This window comes from Fistularia commersonii, chromosome 6, assembly GCF_037954325.1.
Source record: "Fistularia commersonii isolate RoL2024-O1a breed Wild chromosome 6, RoL_Fcom_v1.0, whole genome shotgun sequence".
Classification (NCBI taxonomy): Eukaryota; Metazoa; Chordata; class Actinopteri; order Syngnathiformes; family Fistulariidae; genus Fistularia; species Fistularia commersonii.
The window spans coordinates 8412475-8434809 of NC_141289.1; the positions used below are offsets into that span (position 1 = coordinate 8412475).

Sequence of the window (22335 nt, forward strand, 5' to 3'; positions counted from 1 at the left end):
TCGGGTTGCGCGATTTTTCTCCTGAACACCTACAGCATGTCACTTATCGCCGCCTCGATCGTCCCGCCGAGTCTTATCTAGCCTACCTTATTTGAGGGGCCGGCGGGCCGAGTGTGCGCCTCGTACGCCTCCACGTTTTCCCACGTCGCCACCACGGCGTGCGTGGGCGTGAACTTTGCGTCTGGGAATCCTCGGTGCACCTCCTGCGCGAGCGGGGAAATGGATGAAGGCATGAATAAAGGGTAATAGGAAGGGAATGAAGGAATGAATGAATGATCTGGAAAGGGGAGAATACAGATCTGTTTACGTGGATTATCTCAACGTGTAAATCTGCTGTAGTCTGACTAAGAAGACGATTTAGAGCATCTAAACCCGTCCGTTTCAAAATCAGTTACAGGTGGAATTCCACTCTTCATGTCTCAAAGTTCACGTTTTATCTCTCTGCCACTGGGATTCCGGCGGCGGACAGACCTGAGCCAGCCGGTTGAGGACACCGGGTGTCTCCGTGACCCGGTAATAAATGTGTCCTTGTCCCCCGCTGGTGTCGATGTCGGCCAGAAATGGCGCCACCACGGGGAAGTCCGTGGGGAAGCCGTCGTCGACGTACTGCTTCTCCATCGGCAGATCCTGGGCTGAGATGATACCGTTGGTGGCCACCTGGAGAGGGCGAGAAGAGATCCAGCAGCTTGTTATACCCGGGTTTCCATTATGAATCCTCAAAAACAACCTTCTCTTGGAGATTTCGCTCAATCGCCAGACCCAGATGAGGAGTCAGATGTGCAAAAAATGGGCTCACGATTGAATCTCTCGATCGCAACGGGGGAGATGGTTCCGGCCAGCAGCGGGTGGATCGATCCACCCCAACGAAAACTACATTTAGATCATTTTTTTGATGAAACTATCCGACCGGTTGTGGATCAGTAACACATGCGGCGTCATCGGGCACTAGCGGGATGGCTAACAGGGAAATAAAAGATGCTACAGCGGCAGCGGAGTTGAATTTGTCCTTCACAGCCAACGCTTTCCTCTGCGCCCATGAACGCGTCAAATGAGGACATATTGGAGATGGGCGCTTTTACAAGCATGCTCCCTGGATATGTAAAATAAAACGACGTAGTGCAGCCGGAGAAGTCAAATTTGAACACATAGCATGCCCCTAAAGTTGTTTAACCATTGGATGTACTGCGGCCGGAGAGTGTCAACATCCAAGTGAGATGTTCACTTCATCGATCGGCACGTGAGCACAACAAGAGCGCACGAGGGATTATGACAACGGGTTTCTACTTACATATAGCTGGTAGAAGGGGGAGTTGTAGAAGTAGAGGGGTCTGGGCAGGGACAGCACCTTGGAGGTCTCATCATCACCTTCCGCCAGGACGGAATCTCCACTCAAAGTGCCGTAAGGGAACATATCGGTCCTTCCGATGGCCGTGACCACACACGCGCTGCAGCACAGGCTGAGCACACACACGGCCAGCGTACCTCCTCTCTCCATGGTGGAGCCGGGGAGGTTCAGGAAGGAGCAGAAGGAGAGTCACAGATGGGACTGAGAGGGAGAGACAGAAGGAGGTAGAAGTCCAACTCACTCCTCCTTCTCAACAGAGGCACTAATACATTGGAGAGAGCGAGGGAGGAGTCACGGGGAAAGGGGGGGGGGTCCGCGACTGCTCTCATTGGTCGGCCGAGGGATGACTGACAGCGGGCCGGTGTCGGAGGTAACATCTGGATCGAATCAAAGAAAAAGACAAATAAAGCATTTTTAATCCGGATGTTAGTCTCCCTGTTTCACAACAATGATAAAAAAGACACAACTTGTAATTATTACACCCACACACACACACACACTCACAGAAAAATGTGAAACCAAATTTGATATTTCTTGGATCAGTGATACAGTGTGTGTGCAGATGCGAGGTCTATGAAAGAGATTTTCTTATATTATTTGCATGCTTTTTTTGTTTTCATTTTCTTTCTAACATACAAATAAGATATGATCCTGAATTCCTTTGCTTGATTTTTTTTTTTTTTTTTTTTAAATTATGTCAGAACATGTTGTGACTTCAAATACTTGCACTGTGCGCCACCTACTGTTCGAGGCAGCATCTGTGCGGATTCCATCACCAGGGACGCACTTAGTCATGATTTCGAAATTTCCAATCTTTTTACAAATCCCTCTCTGAGTCACTTCCTCTGAGGGGGAGGTGTGACTTTTTCCTGCTTTGCATCTTCTCTTCGGATTGTGGACGAGGGGCAGGAGCAGCTCATCGACCACCAGAGAATACTTCCCGTCCATGTAAGCTCTTGGACTGAGAGAGACAAAATTATAAGTGATCTTTAAATACTTGGATTCCTGTTACTGTGCAGGAACTTGAAATAAATAGGTCTTTTTTTTTAAGAGTTCCAAAAGAAAGTTCTTTCTTCTTCTTCTTCTTCTTCTTCTTCTTCTTCTTCTTCTTCTTCTTCTTCTTCTTCTTCTTCTTCTTCTTCTTCTTCTTCTTCTTCTTCTTCTTCTTCTTCTTCTTCTTCTTCTTCTTCTTCTTCTTCTTCTTCTTCTTCTTCTTCTTCTTCTTCTTCTTCTTCTTCTTCTTCTTCTTCTTCTTCTTCTTCTTCTTCTTCTTCTTCTTCTTCTTCTTCTTCTTCTTCTTCTTCTTCTTCTTCTTCTTCTTCTTCTTCTTCTTCTTCTTCTTCTTCTTCTTCTTCTTCTTCTTCTTCTTCTTCTTCTTCTTCTTCTTCTTCTTCGCTCAGTTCTTCGCTCAGTTCTTCGCTCAGTTCTTCGCTCAGATCTTCGCTCAGATCTTCGCTCAGATCTTCGCTCAGATCTTCGCTCAGATCTTCGCTCAGATCTTCGCCATCCCTCCTCTGTGCAGATGCAAACATCTCAGCCTGGATTCATCTCCACAGAGCTTTTTGAACATTTATTCCCACGGCACAGTGATTAGCGCTTCCTCCTCAAACGCTAAACCCTTTATTGGCAGTTCTCCACAGGTTCTCCAGTCTTCGTCCCCCCCCCCCATGATCCAAGAGCAGAAGGTTAAGTTGACCCCGAGGTATGGACAATGAATGAATGGAGTCCATTTTTAAATGCATTCTGCACTGACCCAGAGAAGCCTATGGGTGGAGGCAAAGGCAAGGCTAGAGGATTAAGCCTGCAGCGCTACACCAGGACGTGCTTGGTGTGGAGAGCAGGAAACTGAAGGAGCTCTGATCTGAATGATTTTTAATATTCAGGAGAAACTCGTGTGGTGTTGGAGGGCAGGGCCGGAGGGTCTCCATCCAGGCGCTCTGAATGTTGCATTTTGCTCAAACGTCTCAGCTCAAAGCATAAACATCCAAGTCCAGTCTGGTCAGGTTTACACAGTCTGGATTAGGCTAATCCAGACTAGTTGAATCAAGATTATCTTCATTACAATGAGCCGGTCTCGTTTCCCTCACAGGGTATGGATGCTGATGCCCCGGCACCATCACATGATAGCAGATAGTCACCAAAAATCGATGAACACATCAATAATTAAAGATGGTGCATTAGCAGTCTGAGAGACACACACACACACACAAACTCTGAGAACCAACCGCACACAATTCCTCAATATCAGAAATGACTGTGTGTGTTTTTGTGTGAGAGAGAGAGAGCGAGCGAGCGAGGGTAACAATAAACCCAGCGCTTGTCAGCACTTTAAACTCATACCAGACCCCTGACAAAAGCTGTTTACCAGCAGAGGTAACTACAGGATTTACAGATTATTCCCCCCATCAATATTCGTCGAAGCCTCTCTTCACGGCGACGACACCTGAGGCGCTCCCACGCCTCGGCCATCAATCGATTAATATCCGGGATTTAAATTCTAGCCGGAGACATTATGGTACGCTCGAAACAGAGGAGCCTCCGTCCAGACGCGGGCGGGAGCCGAGATCTTGCCGGGGTTGTTTCTTCCTCCATATGAGGTCAGAGCGACATCCTATGTGTGGAAATAAAAAGGAAAAGAAACAAAAAGGTGTGAAGGGACGGGAAAGGGATGCTGGCCTTTCCTGGACCCTCCCTACTGCTGTTAGGACCGATGGCATGGTTAAAAAGGGAAAGAGGGAAAACCAATCGATCAAATCAAATCGAGCTGCCTATTTATGTAGAGTTGAAACTGTTCAAAACTAAAATCTAGTGTCAATTCATGAGCTTCTGATGCATCAGTTAAAGAGACTCATACACACCTGTCAATCCCAGGGCCACATATGGACACATCAACCATTCACTCGCTCATAAAAATGTCATACAGAGACATACAACCATTCATATCTCTGGACTATTCAGCACCTCCAATTAATCTCCTGCATGTTTTTGGACAGTGGGAGGAACCCGGAGAACTCGCAGACACAGGGGAGAGCATGGAGACTCAACACAGAAAGGCCCAAAGTGGGAATCCAAGTAGATACCTTCTTGCTGCAGGGAAAGAGCACCGTGCCGTCTCTATGTTACATTACATTACGGTTTGTGTCCAAACCGACTTACAAAAAGTGCAATTCAGTCACCGAAGATCCGAGGATCCGGTAGTTGGAAGTCAGAAGTGACCACTCAACCAAATAGCCATCTCAGAACCATATACACACATGCATTCATTTCATTGTTTTTTTGGGGGGGCTAAGTGCGATTAGTAGGGTAGTGGTCGGTCAAGAGGTATGTTTTCAGCTCCCGGCGAAAGGTGAGCGGCGACCCCGCTGTTCTGACCTTTTTCGGGAGTTCCTTCCACCACTGAGCAGCCAAGACCGGTTCGATCGGCAGCCGGGGGCTCTGAGTGATGGGATGGACGGTCGCCCAGAGGTGGCAGATCGGACGGGACGGGTAGGGACATTTGGCTTGACCGTATCCTGGATATAAAACGGGGCTGTTCCATTCACTGCCCGGTAGGCGAGCACCAGGGTCTTGAACCACTGTAGGGACATAAGGAGGTCAGCTTAATATAACAAAACTTACCAACCTTCTGACCGAACGGGTGATATACCAGCATTGACCGCGAGCTGGGTCCATCCTGGTTCTCCTTGGAGAATAGTTCTCCCTTGAGAGGGACAACTCAGAACCCCAGGGACTCGGGAAACATGTGAGAGGAGGTACGGAGGCACAGCTAAGTATTCAGTAATGGGTTTGGACCCAAAACACTCGAACGGGGACATGATGTCAGGCTTTCGGTCGCATCACGGCCCGTCTCAGCGGCTCACTGGGAAGATCTGCTCAAGTTTTTGAAAGACATCGTGAAATAGCGAGTGTGATGAGTGTGATTCTGCTGATGCAGAGAGGGAACAACGGTCACATCCATCCCGATGGGAAACAGTGGGAGGAAACACAGAGAAGCGGCAGCTGATCTCTACCTTTATATAAAAGATGACATCTATATAAATTTACACACACACACACATACAGAGGGGCAAAAAAGTATTTAGTCAGTCATCAAAAAAAAAGAAAAATCCTGAAAATCACATTGTCTGATTTTTAAAGAATTTATTTGCAAATGATGGTGGAAAATAAGTATTTGGTCATTTTTGTCTCTCACAGACCTGAAAATTCTTTTGTAAGAGGCGCCTTAGTCCTCCATATGTTATCTGTATTAATGGCACCGGTTTGAACTAGTTATCGGAGAAAAAGACACCTGTCCACACTCTCAAACAGTCACACTCTAAACTCCACTGTGGCCAAGACCAAAGAGCTGTCAAAGGACAAAATTTTAGACCTGCACCAGGCTGGGAAGACTGAATCTGCAATTGGTAAGCAGCTTGGTGTGCAGGAAACAACTGTGGGAGCAGTTATTAGAAAATGGAAGACATTTTGGGAAAAAACTCAACTTGTCGTGTTTGGAGGAGAAAGAATGCTGAGTTGCATCCGAATAACACCATACCTGCTGTGAAGCGTGGCGGTGGAAACATCATGCTTTGGGGACGTTTTTCTGCAAAGGGACCGGGACGACTGATCTGTGTAAAGGAAAGAATGAACAGGATCATTGAAATGATCCCAAAAACGCCATTTGGGAAACGAACAAGTAGCTCCGTAAGAAGCATTTCAAGGTCCTGGAGTGGCGGAGCCAGTCTCCAGTTCTCAACCCTGTAGAAAATCTGGAGGGAGTTGAAAATCTGTTGCCCAGCGACAGCCCAAAAAAAAAAAAAAAAAAAAAAAAAAAAAAAAAAATCGCTGCTCTAGAAGAGATCAGCATGGAGGAAAATACCAGCCAAAATACCAGCAACAGTGTGTGAAAAAAACTCTTGAAGACGTTTGACCTCTGTCATTGCCAACAAAAGATATATAATGCAGTGTTGAAATGAACTTTTGTTATTGACCAAATACTTATTTTCCGATATTTTACTATACATATTTTGCAAATAAATTCTTTAAAAAAAAAATTAAGACAATGTGATTTTCTCAATGTTTTTTTTTTCCGCATTCTGTCTCATCGTTGAAGTTTACCTATGATGGAAATGACAGGCCTCTCATCTTTTTAAGTGGGAGAATTTACATAATTGGTGGCTAAATACTTTTTTTTGCCCCACTATATATGTATATGAATATACATACACACTTTTTTCCCTCCATTTGGCCACTTATTTTTTCCCACTCATTTTATCATGATTATTAAATCTCTGTCACACACACACACACACACACTCACACAGGTGGAGTCGAAACACCTGTGGTATTCTGGAACATGCAAGAGAAGACAAAGGAGTAAGTTCATGTTGCGGAAACAACATGGTGTGTGCGCTCTTTTGTGTGCCACACACACACACATCATAATAATGTGATGCGTTTACGGGTCTAAAAAGGGGGCTCTTTATGCGGATCACAATGGCGCCAAAAGGGAGGGTCGTTATCTCACCTGCTGCAGCGTTCGCGTAAAAGGGGCGTGGCCTAACTGAGTGACGTCACCCCCGCCGCCGCTCAGAAGTCCATTCATGCTTTCCGCCGCCGACGCGCCCCGCTCCTCCGCTGCTTTACGCGCCGCACTGTCGCTCCTGGTCGGTGTGGAAGGGGTTCGGTTGAAGACTACCGGAATCCGAAACATTGTGAGGACCGCGGGACGGGGAGAAGGAGAAGGAGGAGGGAGGAGGAGGAGACCCTCGACTTCCAGGAGCCCGAAAAGCAAGTGAGAACCCCGAACACTCGGACGCGCCTCGGCGTGGAGCGCCAGTCTAATGCGAAATATTAATTAAAATGTTCCTACTTACACTTACGTGTGTGTGTGTGTGTGTGTGAGAGAGAGAGAGAGAGAGAGAGGGAGGGAGTGTAAATACACACACACACACACGTGCGCCACATCCGATGCTCACCAATAGACAAGGCACTCCGAATTTAATTAAGATGTGCTCAGGTGTTGCAGTAATTTTGATTTCTGATGCTGGTTTTACTGTGTTTTTAGTAGAGAAAGAGTTGTATTTGCGTGTGTGTGGGTGTGTATGTGTGTGCGATGCTGGGGCTATTCTAACACACACTCACACAAACACTCCTCTGCCCGTAAATACCATATGGTGCGTTCACAGACCTGTCGCGCCGCTTTCACTCCAAATTCCGTGCGCTACGGGACAAACAAAAATAAAGGCGATGAGTAACATCCGATCGTTGCACACCCAGGGAAAGTCGCGGTGTTCGCAGACAGGCGTGCACTTACACACACACACACACACAGCAACCCCTGCATGCGCTCATATTATTTTAAGTTGAAGAATGAAGGGTTGTGGGTTCAAGCCCGCCAAGTTCAGCCATGACCTTCTCACACTGACAACAGTCTCTGCAGACTGACACATGGTGTCTGAGAGAGGGAGACTGATAAATTTCCTAACACTGCCTCCGGAGGGCTTTTCTGTTTGCCATTAAATTAAGTTGATACTAAATGTTATTCGCGAGAACATCCCTGGTTGGGGATCTTCTGCTTGGAGTTCTTGCTTGGGGTTCCTCCGGGTTCCTCACACAGTCCAAAGTCATGCAGGAGGTTCAGCTGAGACCCCAAAATGTCTAGACGTGTGAATGAGAGGGTGAATGTTGCATGTTTTTATGACCTGAGAATGAGAGGGTGAATGGTTGCTTGTGTCAATTTGATGCATGAGAGGGTGAACAGTTATATGTCTATATATGTGGCACTTCTGTACGGCCCCCAGGCCACATCAATCCCCCCCCCCCAACTATTTTCTTTGAATATTTTAACACGTATTTTCAATAAATATTGAATTTAGAAACTTATTTTTTCTTTTTAGTTTTTTTCCTTTAATTTTTTTTCCAAATTAATGTTATTCAGTACATTTGTATTATCATTATTTTAATTATTATTTATACTATTTATTACATTGTATTCCTTTAAATTTTTCCAAAATAATATCTGTAGGTACATTTATATTATTGTGAATGATTTTAAAATTGAAATAAAATGCCAAAAAATTGAAATATTTAAATTGCAATTTTCATTTTTTAATTTCCCGTGCATGGAAATTATATAAGAAATGTGGCCCGCCAGCTAAAATAATTGCCCGCCCCTGGGGTAAGCGGTACACAATAGATAGCAAAGGATTGAGGGAGGGAATGAATAAATGAATAAATGCTTTCCTAAAACTGGAAATCACCTGTATCTTCACGTGTAATGTGCCTTTCCCTGAATCATCCACGAAGCTTTTGCTTCCCTTCTGTCCGAACAGGATGGCTGAAGACGACCACCCAACCGCACCTTTTTGACAACTCTTTTAGAAGCGTACTTTCTTTCCGGAGCCCCACCCAGTTCTCCCGGCGATGGAAACCGTCAACGACACATGCCACAGCAGGCTACACGTGGTCCCCTTGACCAGCGCGCGCACCAGCGCGGTGATGTTCGCCATGGGCATATTGGGGAACGTGGCCGCCCTCGTGATCCTGGAGATCCGACGGCGCAAAGTGTTAAAGGCTGGCGGCGGGCGACGCCGCGCGCTGTTCCACGTCCTCATCACAACCCTGGTTGTCACGGACCTGGCCGGGACTTGTCTGGTCAGCCCGCTCGTGCAGCTGGCGTACGCACAGAACTCCAGCCTGGTGGGGATGTCGCCGGAAACGCATTCTGTGTGCGCGTACTTTGGCGTCACCATGACCTTCTTCAGCCTGGCCACCCTGTCGCTACTCTTCACGATGGCGGTGGAGAGGTGCTTGGCGATTGGCTACCCCTACCTGTACAGCCAGCATGTGACCAAAAAATGCGCCTACGTCACGATCCCCGCCATGTTCGTCTCCTGCGCCTCATTCTGTCTCCTCCCTTTCGCGGGATTCGGTACCTACGTGCAGTACTGCCCGGGCACGTGGTGCTTTATCGACATGGACCCCAAGGAGCCGAAAGACCAGGCCTACGCCAACTTGTACGCCTCTTTGATGCTCGTCATGGTTCTCGCCATTGTGGTGTGCAACGGCTTCGTGGTGTTCCAGCTGTTCAGGATGTACCAGCGGCGGAGACGGAACGGTGGCTCGTTCATGACGACCACGAGGTCCGCCAGCGACCGCAGGGCCATGTCGATGGCCGAGGAGGTGGAGCATCTTATCCTGCTGGTCTTCATGACCATCATCTTCATCATCTGCACGCTACCGCTGGTGGTAAGACAGAAGCGCACACTCCACTGCACATGTATTATTATAACCGGAGTCGTGATGACTCTACGGGCTCCTATCAATTAATTTAATAGCATCAAACAGTTTCAGTCCATCAGCTGAGTCCGGATTAAGTTTCGTGTTCCTGTAAACGAGTACTGGAAATAACAAATCAGAAGGTCGGCGGTTCAATTCCCATTTCCTCCCATCTGCTTGCCGAAGTGTCTGCCGTCACGAAACTGTAGACCAGTTTAAACAGCGTATAAATGGAGACTATCAAATCGCATTTTACTTACTTTAACAATCTGTGAAATAAAACTTTATTAGTTCTCACCGGCTCTTTCACCCGCTCTACTTCATTAAGCTGAAACCTGGCAACCAAACCTCACCTGATTTGCCATCTTTGAGCAGCAAGCCCCAAAAAGTTAGTATTTGCACTTTCTTTGGAATGAAAAGGCACAAGTGATCCGTCCAATGGACACAGTTCACAAGGCAGGATTAAAGAACTAGAAGTATTTATATGAAAAAAAAAAAAAAAAAAAAAAGAATATGTTGTGCTCCACAATCCAAGATGGCCATCTGACTACTACCACTACTAATGATGATGACGATGATAACAACAATAATAGTAATGTCGTGTCTTGGGTTTACAAACTAAACACAAAGACGCAGTCAAATGGAATAGAAATAACACCTGTTGTTTTTTTTTTTGTAACCATGGCCTCTTTTATGGCCCTTTGGCAGCATTTCACAAAAAAAAAAAAGACTGTTCTACTGCAAACAGGAAGCATGTTGTTATCGCTGCCATTCACACCAGGCAGGACGCTGCCGATTACTCGGGGAGCAGAGTTATGAATGTTCTAGCCTCGTAGCGACAGCAGTGAAACTCAATTGTGTATTTTTGCAAACGTTCATTGAAGTCGTTACACTGGATTATTTCCGTCCCAGGTGCCAGGATAGAAATAATGTGGACTCCATTTGTCAGAGAGGGTCAATTTCACCCTTTCATATATTTGTAATACCAGTAAGGAGATTGGTAACTGATTATAAAGTGTTCTGTGTTAGGCAAAGTGACACACAGCAAGAAGGTCGCTGGTTTGATTCCCACTAGGGAGCCTTTCTGTGTGGAGTCACCATGTTCTCCTCTGCCTGGTTCCTCAAACAGTCCAAAAACGTGCAGGAGGTTCAATGGACATCGTAAATTGACCAGACGTGTGTATAAAACGGTGAACGATTGTATATCTCCATCTGGCGTGGGAATTAGCGGGTGACTGGTCACATCTTTCTATAGGATGTGAATGAGTGGGTGAACGGTTGCACGTCTCTAGATGACGTGTGGATGATGAAGTGAACGGTTGTTGTCTCCATAAGATGTGAATGATTGTATTTGTCCAAATGTTGTGTAAATGACAGACTGCATTGTTGCATGTATCTTTATGGCATGTGAATGAGAGGATGAATAGGTGTATGTCTCTACATAAGGTCTTGCAATTTACCAGTCTAGGGTTAATCCCGTCTTTCTCCCAATGACAGCTGGAATAAGCGTCAGTCCTGCAGAGACCCTGAGTGCATGATAAACGGTGTAAATAATGAATGAACAAATGAGTATTTCTACCTTTTTTTTTTTTGTTGTTGTTGCTTAAATCCATGCGATATGTAAGGGATTTATAGCCAGAGATGTCCCGTTGTGAGTTTTGGATCCGTCAGTTATTTCGAGCTCACTCTAAATCAATCGCAAGTCAGACGTTTGCTCTCGCGTGTTCGGTAACCCTTTCAAGACCAGACAAATCCGGTCCCAATCGAGTTACCTGACATTAGAGAAGATCCGATGCCGAAGCCAAAAGTGATCGCTGGTACTTCAGCCTCCTAAAAGTCTGTTTTGGAAATTGATATTCACCCCAGAACCGATCAAATCCAATGAGCAGGATGGCAGGAAGGGAGTGTTTTCAAAGTAGCCAGGCGTGTGGGCACCTAAACCATCATTGTAGCATTTCCTTGATGCCAAAGGCGGTATCAAATACTCCGTTTGGACGTCAGGGTCTGCGATTATGATTATCACACTCGACAAGCCGTGTGTCTCTCGAGCCCTGCTATTCTTAATCTCACTGGAAACACGCTTTTAATATCGGCCGTGTTTGCTCGCTACATCGTAAAGGTAATTAAAAGCGGACGCCTCGTTTCCCGTGAAGCCCGGGCAACAGTGGAAAGTGTGAGGGCGCGCCAGGACGGAGGAGGGGAAGATGGGAAACGTACGTAAACGAGGCAAATCCTCGCTCTTGCCGGACAAGGCTTGGTTTCTTTCTGGTGGGAGCTCCTCCCTCCCCTTATCAGATAACCAGTAAACGACCAACAGACCTTTTCGCCGCTTCAGGCAGGAACCATCGGTACATCACCGCCATTAGTCTGCGACAAATCAATTTGACGTTCCCCATTCTCGGGTTTCTCCACTGCGACGCGTCCGCCGATTAATCTCTATTTGGCGGGCCGACGTAGGAGACCCTTTACCGTAAGATATACTGTGTGTGTGTGTGTGTTTTATCCTGATTCAGTTCTCTCATGAACATCATAAAGGCAAAAATATCTTCTACATGTCCAGCACTTTTCATGAGATTCGCCACCTTCATTTGTAGTCTCTTGTGTAATAATGCATGCATGGGACCGAGTGTGGTTGCCATGTTTGGGACAAACCTACCTTAATAGTTTTAGACTCAGGAAAGAGCGGCGCTGGGCTACATTAGTTGGGGCTGGGGCCTCTGCGATAGCACAGAGCTTTCCTGGGGATTTGTGGAGGCCCTTGGCATCAATTATATGCGCTAGGTATTCCTGAGAGTCTCTGAAAAAGTAACACTTTACTCGCTGCGCACGGAGGCCAAATTTTCCCGAGCAGCTCAGTACTGTCTCCAAGTTATCAGGATGTCATCCAGAAAACTGCACATTGGGAAGCCTCTGAAGCACCTGATCCATGATTCCCTGGAGGATGGAGGGTGCCGACATGATGCCAAAGAGCAGTTGGTTGTAAAAGAATATTCCGTTGTGTGTTGCGATGGTGCGGTATTTGCGTGCGGTCTCCTAAACTGGCACTTGCAGGTACGCATGCAGGAGTTCCAGTTTCCAGTTTCTTCTAGCTCCTGTAGACGATCAAGCTCTTCCTCTACCTCGGGCAAGAGTGCATGAGGGACCAACCGTGCCTGACATAACTTGGGCTGAAGATCTGGCTTGATTGTCAGCGCTGCTTCAAAGTCCTTTAAAGCTTCCCAGTTCATATTTGAACACCTCAGCGTGGCTCCCAAGGTGTCACCTTTCTGCATGTGATGAAAGGATTTGGCTGATGCTATTGCTCTCCAGCTCAGTCTCACGCTTCTCAACCACTCACAGCCAAATAGGGGGGGTGCGTTACCTTTGAGTACATGGGGGGGGGGGGGGGTGTACTTTGTTTATTCATCTGCACCCTGACTTTCCCCACTCCTATTGGGGCAATGACTTGGCTAGTGTATGTTTTCAGCAGGATGTGCAGACAAATGTGGTTGAACTGTGCATTATACAGCTTCTCTGAGATAATGGACACTGCTGCACCCATGTCTAGTTCTATTTTGGTTGTTTGTCCCTCAACTTTTGGCCTTACCCAGATCACTGCAGAGGCCGGGTTATCCTGCCGTGCAACGTTTACTCTACGTGTTCCTCTATTGGCTACATCTACCATGTGCAGGGCGACATCTGCGTCAGATATCACTGGTATCCGTGTCACTCGGCTCATCACTGGTGGCGAGCTTATTTATTTGTCGCTTTGAGTTTTCCTTTCATTTGTCCTTTCACACATTGGGGTTCCAGCTTTATTTCTTGACCTGCTCTCCTTGCACGCATGTGAGATGTGGCCTTTCTTACCATAGCGGTGGCAACTCTCGTTCTTGTGAAAGCAGTCACTTTCAGAATGGTTTGTCCTACCACATCTGGTGCTTTTTCTCCCTGGCATGGATGAGAAGGAAACTGCATTTACCTTCAGGGAACCGCTAAGCTTCTGGGACTCCCTTGCCACTGTCTCCATAGATATGCAATTTCCACTGCTTTCTGATAGGTGAGGTTAGCCTCTGTTAACAACCTCTTCTGTATGGACTTGCTACTGAGGCTGCAGACCGACCTGTCCCGAAGTGCATCTTGCAGGTGAGCCCCAAATTCACAACGTTCGTACAATTTCTCTAAATCCGCAACAGCGGCTGTGCAAGTGACTCGGCCACTGCTTGATGACGTTTGTGGAAACGATATCGTTCGGCAATCGAGATTGATTTTGGGGAGACGCGGGAATGTTGGACTTCCGCAACCTGATCATAAGGTTTCCCTCCAGTTTCTCTAAGGTAATCAGGCTACGCAGGCTGAGTCAAAAACCCCGACATGACGGATGATCCCCGCCATCTTCCCGGCTAACAGTCAACCGGCCGGCGCGCCCGCTAGCAATGCTAATATCAGTCGCTGCCAACAAGCGTAGATTCCTCACCACCCAAGCATTCCTACGAGCTGCTGGGTGAATCGTCCTAGTCATTAATTTGCTATGTTCTCCAAGTGAGTGTGCTTGAATACATAAACTATCAGGTTTTAACTTTTCTAAAAATAACGGGGACGAAGTCATGATATCCTGTTGCCAAACTGGAAGTACTTAAAACACACAAGAGGGGAAGACGGACGATTCGGCTACAGCACAAATAAACATTCCCCTGGCAGCATCCAGGTGAAATGACCAGTGCAGAGAAACACAACCCGATACATCACAGAACAAAATTTGAGACGGATACTGTTCTGTCTGAAAGGGGCTAATATGAAGAGACATGGCATTGAAACTGGAGATATTTTGGAAGTTATTGTCCTTGTTGGAAGCCTCTGTGTTTTTCCCCAAAAGTATTTGGATGGAAGCCGAACGCTCCTTTGCTGGCTCGGCATCCCACCCCCGTGCTGACCTTCGTGACCGAAGCATGTTATCATGCGGGACTTTATGGTCTGTTTGCGAATCTTGGCAGTGAATTTATCACACGTGTAAGTATTTGCCTTCGGTGCCAAAAGAGTAATTAGCCGGTAATTAACCCGGCATCCTGGGTAGCTGGTTTGAGCTCTCTTGCCGCAAGTCTCTACAGGCCACAGTTAGAACATTTCGCAACAATATGACGAATATGAAACTGTTTCTGATGGATGTCATCATGCCACATGGACTCGCTTAGTTAAACAATTCCATGTAGACAGAGTATTAGAGTAAATAGCATTGTGTCCTGGTCATTTAAGTTTATATATTCTTTTAAGTCCAATGGGTGCCTCCCTGGAGCCATTGAGAAGTTTTTGTTTAGGATTTTCGGATATCTGTTTCCCCCCCAAAAAACAATACACATTTCAGCCAAAGTTAAGACTGAATACATGACGTGTCGAGTCTTTGTCTCAAGGCCTTTGGCAATGAAACCCAGGAGGCAGTGTGCTCCCTGAGCGGCCGCTGTTTCCAGACAATAAGTATTAACACTTATTACATTTTCTGAGACAGGAGAAAATGGGAGTCGGTTTTCAGTCTGTATGCCCAACACACTGCAGGGTATTCAGTCATACTTATGTGATGGTGTTTTATACACAAGATTTGTAACACACACGACGGTACCTGTCTTAGTGCACGTCAGTTAACTTCAGTAAACCACCAATGAGATCATCTAGTCCTTCATTTTATTGACCGGTTTGAAGTCACTCACTTAAACGTCAGCTCTTCACTTCTGGGTGACCTGAACAAGTATTCATTTGCGTTCGAGTGCGTAAACAGGTATGTCTGTTTCAAATGTTACCGAAAGTCGTTGCCCGCATGCTTTCCGTGCAAGCTTATTCATTGCTGTGGTTTTTAGCAATACATCCACTCGGGGGCAGTGCAGAGTTCAGCTCCCAGTTCCATGTCAGACGATAACAGACATCGCGACAGTGGAGGAGCCGCTGACAATATATATTCTTAGAAAATAGATGCGATGTTAGTGGAGAATTCTCCTCCCTGGTCATACTAGCGGCATCTTGTCTACTTCTTTGTCTCATTCACTAGTCGCACTTGAGCGTATCGCGCAACACAACCCCCAAAGCAACTTCCGACAGCACTGCTCCTTTTGGCTAGGCGTCCGTATGCGTATTTAACGTCGAGCGCGACTTGACTTCACTGTTCGTGCTCAGACACGGAAGCAAGGAATGGAAAAGGCGTGCTGATTTGTAGATGTCGACTGCGTCTTGGTCGGTATACCGGGCGTCCCTTTAACCCTGGAGGGGCGCTGACATGACCTCAGGTGAGACGCTGAACCCCCATGTTGCTCCCAGACAGCCTGGTTCGGGCCTCGCCACCATCGGTGTGTGAACGGCTGAATGCAATCTCGTGCAAAGGTGTGAAAGTGCCACAGAAGTGGAGACCATGTAGCATTTCGAGGTTGGAGAGCTTGATTTGAAACAAATTTTAAAAGGCCTAAATCATAAAGATGAAGCGTGTCGACAAGGGGAAATTAACGTCACGATTTTGTAATGACAACGTTTGCGCTAACACTGTTGTTGGAGCACCTTTCTCTGGTTGTGAACAGAGGGGGGCGGGGGGGCCGTAAAGACGAGAAGAAATTCCTCACAGACGGAAGGGAGGTGGAGATGAAGGCAGGCCACACAAGGGAGGCCGTGCTTTGCCGCTGAATAAACGCAATAGAAAAGTACAACGGGGGGACCTTTTTCTTCATTTTACGTCTCATTGTTCTGGTCACCCCACCCCCACCTCCCCAGAGATGGGCAGCAACAATTTCTGAAAACCGCTAACTAGTCATTGCTTCCACTAATTGTGACTGCAACCTGCCGACTTTGTATTCCAGGCCGTGAGGTGACAGCATTTGACTGACGTCTTTTAACCGCAGCTGAGGAGGCGCCTCAGAAATATCTACATGCAGATTCCTGTTTGTTTAAAAAAAGAAGGCAGAAGGACAAGATGATACTTCTGAAGACGTTCACATGATGTCCAGAGGAATTCATGTCCTCTAGGAATTCGAGAATTTCTCTCAGCAAACATTGTGTGTGTGTGTGTGTGTGTGTGTGTGTGTGAGAGATAATGTGATAGAATAGTAGTATTATTTCTATCGCTTACTTTGCTTCTAGTTATTTGCAAACTCCAATTATGTTGTATTTGAGCTTCAAATTGAGGGAAGAGATCAGCACAAAGCTGATAGATCATTCTGTGGTGCAACAAGATGGTGGAGCCGTGGACGAGTTCAAACTTCCTTAAACACCAAACAAAACCGACAAAAGACTTCAGTGGACCATAATGCCCGTGACCTAAACCTCACCCCAGGTCTTATTCCCATGGAGTGAGAGGCCACACCCTTTCGCAAAACAAACTTGTCTCTCACGGGAGGCTTGAGCAGCCTGCCAAAAAGACTGCGTCGTCCCTCGATCTAAGCAGCAGGAGGCACCGGACGTTGGACGTGTGGAGGCACTGCTCGGGTCCTGGAAGGAGGGCGACCTGCATGGGGAATCGGGACGTGGACCCACTCCCTACACCCACCCATGTCTAGTATTAAATGTTTAACGCATGTCTCAAGAACCTGGAACAGCCCATCATAGGGGGAGTCGAAGAGGTGAGCAGCATGTCGCTCAAACAAACTGAGCCGACATGAGCTCTGCGTGGACGCAAGACAGCGGAAAACCGTGGTGGATGGAGCCCGTAACCTGAGAGCTGCTGGGAAAGACAGGATCCGCAGCCGGACGGGATGGACGAGCGCATCTCTTGGGCAAAAAAGTCCCCCGGGACTTGTTGCGGCTGACTGAGAAAACAGCTCGGCGGTCAATGCGATGAGGTCGTCTTCAGGAGCTGAATACAACCCCAGCATAACCCACGGTAAATGGCCCATCCATTCGCAATCCGAGAGCGCAGCAAGCAGCCTTGAGGTGGAACCGTTCAAACAAGGAGTTAGTCTGAGGGTGGTACGTCGTAGTAGGATGTAGCTTCACCCATAATGACCCTGCCAGTGCCGACCAGAGCTCCGACAGAAATTGTGGACCCCTGTCCAAAGTGATGTCTGACGGGATGCCAAAACGGGTGACCCAGAAAGAAAGAAACCCCTGCGCAATATCCGAGATCATCGTGGAGGACAGCGGGACAGCTTCTGGCCATCCGGTGGTCCACTCAACCATGGTGAGCAGGTGTGTGAAACCCTGAAAAGACGGTAGAGGACCCACCAGGTCAAAGCACCTGGCTGGGATCGGAAACGGTTCCAGGGGCGCCCTCGCGTGCTGTTGAATATCAGCAATGCTGGCACGCCCCACGTGCAGCCCCCCACTCTTTAATATCCTTACAGATGCCAGGCCGGACTAACTTTGAACTCACAACTTCACCGATGCCTGAACTCTCGGGTGTGAGAGGGAGTGAAGCGAGTCAAAGAACAACGGCGCCAGGCCTCTGGCAGAACTACCTTCCTACCTTCCAACCCAATTGTCCAGTTTGAGACCAGTGCGCATTGAGTTCAGGGCGAGCCGGGGAATCCACCATGATGTGCACAGGGCAGATAAACACATGTGGCGAGCAATCGGCAACAGGATTGGATTTCCCAGCCAAATTCTCAATACCCGTCATTAACTCGGAAATGGCAGCAAGGTGCCAGTGCTGGTGAGTGGATCACGGCTCAATCACTTTGGACATGGCGAACATCAGTGGTCCGTGATCCATATAAGCCGTGAAAGAGTGTTGGAAAAAACAGAGGCTGGTCCGTTGTTGTCTCAGCGCAGCCACCATAGCTGGATCGCGTCTCCTGGTGTCGTCCAGCCACAGGAGAGAGGCTGTACCTCCTGAGCAGAAGACTTTTGAGGGCAGCATATCTAGCTTGCTACAGCAAGTCAAGCAAAAGGCTCCACGGCTCGAGGTTTGGACTGCTGGTCCAGTGCCGCCACGACCAAAAAGTACCTGGCTTCATCCGAAAAAATCCCACGCAAGTGGAGCGGCGCTTCAACATGTTGAAACCAGGAGGCCGAGTCGCTCTGCCAGAACTCCGGTAGCCTGAAGCCCGCGGTGAACGAAGACGCTTGAGCAAGATGAGAACAACTTTGTTTATCCCGAAGGAAATTGTTGTGCCAGAGTTCCAAGTAAAAACATAACAGTAATAGATAATAGTAGGAAGGAGGAAGAATAAGAAATACAATGAAATATATATTGTCTTAACTGTTAACTACAAAGATTTGAACATTAAGATAGGGCGATGTGGCCGAAGTGGAGTCGCACACTTCTTCCGAGTCATACATGTTTGGTGTCGGGGTGCAACGAGGAGAGATGGTGGAGCCGTGCACGAGTTCAGACTTTATTCCTTAAACACCATACAAAACTGCCAACGAACTTCTCTGGACCGCAATGCCTACGTCCACGTCCCTTAGTGCCTCATTTATTGTCTAAACTGTTTATACTGCATTCAGGGTTGCTTGAGCAAGAGGTGGGGTTTACCCTGGATCCATCATAGGGTCAGATATGGAGGTATACAACCGTTCACCCTCTCATTCATACGTCATATGGAGACCTACAACCAATCAATCCCTCATTCACATGCTCTATAGAAAAGACAACCATTCGCCCTCTCACATCATAAAGACATCCAGACATCATATGGACACAACCATTTGCTCACATTCACGAGTCATAAACTACCGTTCACCCTCTCATTTACAGCTTTTTGTTTTGGTACTGGTTTGTCTTTACATGCTCAATGGGAAACTGCTCAGACAAAATCCACAATTCTCAACGTCTGCGGTTTGAGGGTTTGTCGTGGGATTAATGTCCAGGATGTCGTCCAGGATGTGCCTGTTATCAATGTGATTATTATGGTCGCCTGGCAGCAAATGTCACTCAATGCCCCCTCCCCCTACCTTCTTTCCCCTCATTGTCTCTCTTTCAGATTCGCGTGTATATCAACTTCTGGGACAAAAAGGAATCTCACCCTCTTGACCTGATCGCCCTCCGTTTCATCTCCGTCAACCCCATCATCGACCCCTGGGTCTTCATCCTCCTCTCCCCCAGCGTGCTGCACTTCTGCTGGGCCTCCGTGTGCCGAGCGCCCCTCGGACTCTCCAGGGGTTCGGTGTTCCAGATGTCGCTGGCCAGAGAGGCTCCCACAAACTGCGAACACTCCTGCCCGACGCTGGAATGCACAGTGCACTTTGAGCACACAGAAAACTTATGACCGGGACTGCGGTGTGTTATTTCTTTGTTTATTTATTGGACGGGCACAGGTTCAGGATCAACCCCTCCGACCCCTGGCGGTTTGATGGACCTCAACATATCCCCTTATGTGCCTGCCTCTTCTTATCTAATTTAAGATATATGCTGTATCGGTCTTTTATTGTCACGGTGTGGGCCGCCATCTTAGCTACATTTATGAATGCCGAATGTATTCTGAATTAACTTTTTGTTGGTCTCTAAAGAGAAAAAAAGAAAAAAAAAAAAAATTTGCGCCTCCAACAATGAATCACTCAATCAAGGAAGTAGAATTCACCCACGCAGTGTTATTTGAATCATAAAAGCCTTAATCTGCATAGTTCGCAATTCTACTGAATTTACAGTCACCTTTACGGTTAAAATTATTAATGAGAAATGTTGGAAAATGACTGGTACGGATTAATGCCTGGAGCTCAATATGATGCAATTATCAAGGACAACCGTACAACAATGGGATTAAGGTTTCGATTAACATGTTTGGTGAAAGTGGGCGGCAAAGTTCCTCGTCTGAGGAGCCGCCAAATAATTTATTTGCATAAACACCAACATGTCAGCCTTTGGTTTATCTGGCGACACTACCAAGACCTTTGCCAGCGAACCATCCTGGGAGACTCGCGTTTGCAAAGCGATGCCTGCCGGAGGTGGTTGGATCCAAAACAAAAGTGAGAAAGCAAGTCACTCCTCACCGGTCACAGCAAAGAACAGGACGGACACTGGCTGGAGAAAAAAAAAAAAAAAAACAACACAGGTGGAGTGTGTTCTACAGTCACAAGAGGAATATTCTGACCGCCGGGCCACTCGGAATCACTCCGGACTTCCTCTGTAAGGGGTTTTCGGGTAGGCTAGGATCGCTCCGGTGGGGAACAGCAGGGTTCTTCAGGCCAGAAAAATCAACTTTAAGCTTCACAACCCTTCCAGTCCAGAGATCCTGTCTGGTTCCTGCAACCATTTACCTCATACTTCTAGATTGTTCGCTGCGAATTTCAAGAAAGGACAAGGAACCGGGACTGTGCTCCACTCAGGGCGAGTGATACAAGACTTGTTTATTTAAGTGCATATAATATATTTTATGGGAAGTCAGTTACCTCTTTGATTTGAAATATCAATACCAATAAATATGAGCAGTTAGTACTTGATTGTAGCACTAGAGCTTTTAATTGAACGGTCTGTCGCAGTACCCGTCTAACAAGTGACAGGCTGTGTTTTCAGTGACAGAGTTTTGTTTTCAGATGCCAGACAATTATCAGATGAAGTTTGAGAGAAGTTACCAGAGGACCGTCCAGGAGAGATGAAAACCCCGTGCGATTGGAGTAATTCAATCATGCCAAAATTGCGTTTTTACAAGACTTGTGACGTTCTAGACTTCAGCAGCCGTTCAACCAAATCAAACCGGTTGGCCGTGTTGCGTAATCCACTGCTAGCCAGCATATTCTCTTAATCCCTTATGGTGTCCCCTGTTGATGGTTTCAAAAAAAGAAACATGGTGGAGTTGTACTGGCTAACATACGTGGGGGAATAGCAGGGTCTCAAGTCGTCTGGTTGGGCGGCCGTGGCCCACGGATATTTGCAGAAACTGCGGAGCTCTTAGAAAAAAGGAAAAAAATCTATTCTCTAGTGCGCTCCTTTTGAGGCGGTGAAAAGCAAACAACTTCAACATTGCCATCCTTTTAAAGGATGATGAAAATGATATTAGGAATAAGGTAAACCTGCGCACTGTCGACATGTTTGTTATTAATCGTGCGCATGAGGGGAAAATAAAAACCATTGTTTACGTTGGGGATAGCAAAGTGACGTTTGTTGGCTCGGTCGCAATGTTTTGGTTAGGAGTTCAGAAACTAGAGTTTACGATGTCGTTAACCTCATGCTTCCTGTGGCAGTTACCAGTCAGTTTGTTTCTCTCTGTGTGTGTGTGTGTGTGTGTGTGTGTGTATTCTCTTCCTGCTGCGCTTTGAGTGTGTGTTTTTTTCACGTTCTAGAATACATTCTTTTGTCATTAACTGTCTACACTAGCTTATGTAATACAGTGTATTGTGTGTGTGTCCACGTGCTGGGGAAAGAGGGAGACTGACCGTGAAATGTAACCGTTGAACCCATGTGTTGTCCACGTGTCGACGTAAAGTGAATGTCACGTACCCCATCATTGTAGCGTACTGTATGCAAAACCGAATGCACTGAAGACGATGTGTTCAATGACTTGTGTAAATAAAAATTTGACCTTGCTGATTCTGCTTGACCGGCTTTGCGGCCACTATCAGATCAAATTGTATGATTTGGGCATGTGCGCGTGTGTGTGTGTGTGTGTGTGTATTTCTGCAAATGGAACTCAAAGAATTCACCCCTTCACATTATTCAGAATCAAATCAGAATCCTCTTTCATGTGGCCACAACATATTTTTGAGGTTATAAAATATATGAAACACATGCTGCATTCCTCCCACTCCTGTCCCGTCTGCACTCGGGATGGTGACGTCGGATCTCCTCTGGAGTCCCTCGTCTTCATCTCTCTCATGTCACTGCCATTTTTATTTTATGAATATTAAAG

At 46.9% G+C, this 22335-nt stretch overlaps 2 protein-coding genes across 2 annotated transcripts in view; one reads left to right on the forward strand and one right to left on the reverse strand.

Annotated features, from left to right (window-relative positions):
• Nucleotides 1–1866, reverse strand: part of nid2a (nidogen 2a (osteonidogen)) — a 44386-nt gene extending 42520 nt beyond the window's left edge. The window contains exons 1-3 of the mRNA XM_086147963.1: nucleotides 1289–1866; nucleotides 472–657; nucleotides 87–203 (exon numbers count right to left, since the gene is read on the reverse strand). Of these exons, the coding sequence (XP_086004089.1) occupies nucleotides 87–203; nucleotides 472–657; nucleotides 1289–1495 (510 nt within the window). The 5' untranslated portion in view covers nucleotides 1496–1866. The remainder of the gene's footprint in view (nucleotides 1–86; nucleotides 204–471; nucleotides 658–1288) is intronic.
• Nucleotides 1867–6951: 5085 nt separating this feature from the next.
• ptger2a (prostaglandin E receptor 2a (subtype EP2)) lies at nucleotides 6952–22129 on the forward strand. The gene is made up of 3 exons (XM_086147948.1): nucleotides 6952–7118; nucleotides 8659–9574; nucleotides 19474–22129. Exons 2-3 carry the CDS (start codon nucleotides 8750–8752, stop codon nucleotides 19756–19758), a joined length of 1110 nt encoding a protein of 369 aa, XP_086004074.1. The 5' UTR covers nucleotides 6952–7118; nucleotides 8659–8749; the 3' UTR covers nucleotides 19759–22129.
• Nucleotides 22130–22335: the final 206 nt, after the last annotated feature.

What these genes read in the sequence shown, in the direction of transcription:
- ptger2a (XM_086147948.1), top strand. Translation starts at nt 8,750, where the DNA reads ATGGAAACCGTCAACGACACATGCCACAGCAGGCTACACGTGGTCCCC. An exon ending in TCTGCACGCTACCGCTGGTG is followed by an intron (nt 9,575 to 19,473) that starts GTAAGACAGAAG and finishes TCTCTCTTTCAG; the next exon opens with ATTCGCGTGTATATCAACTT.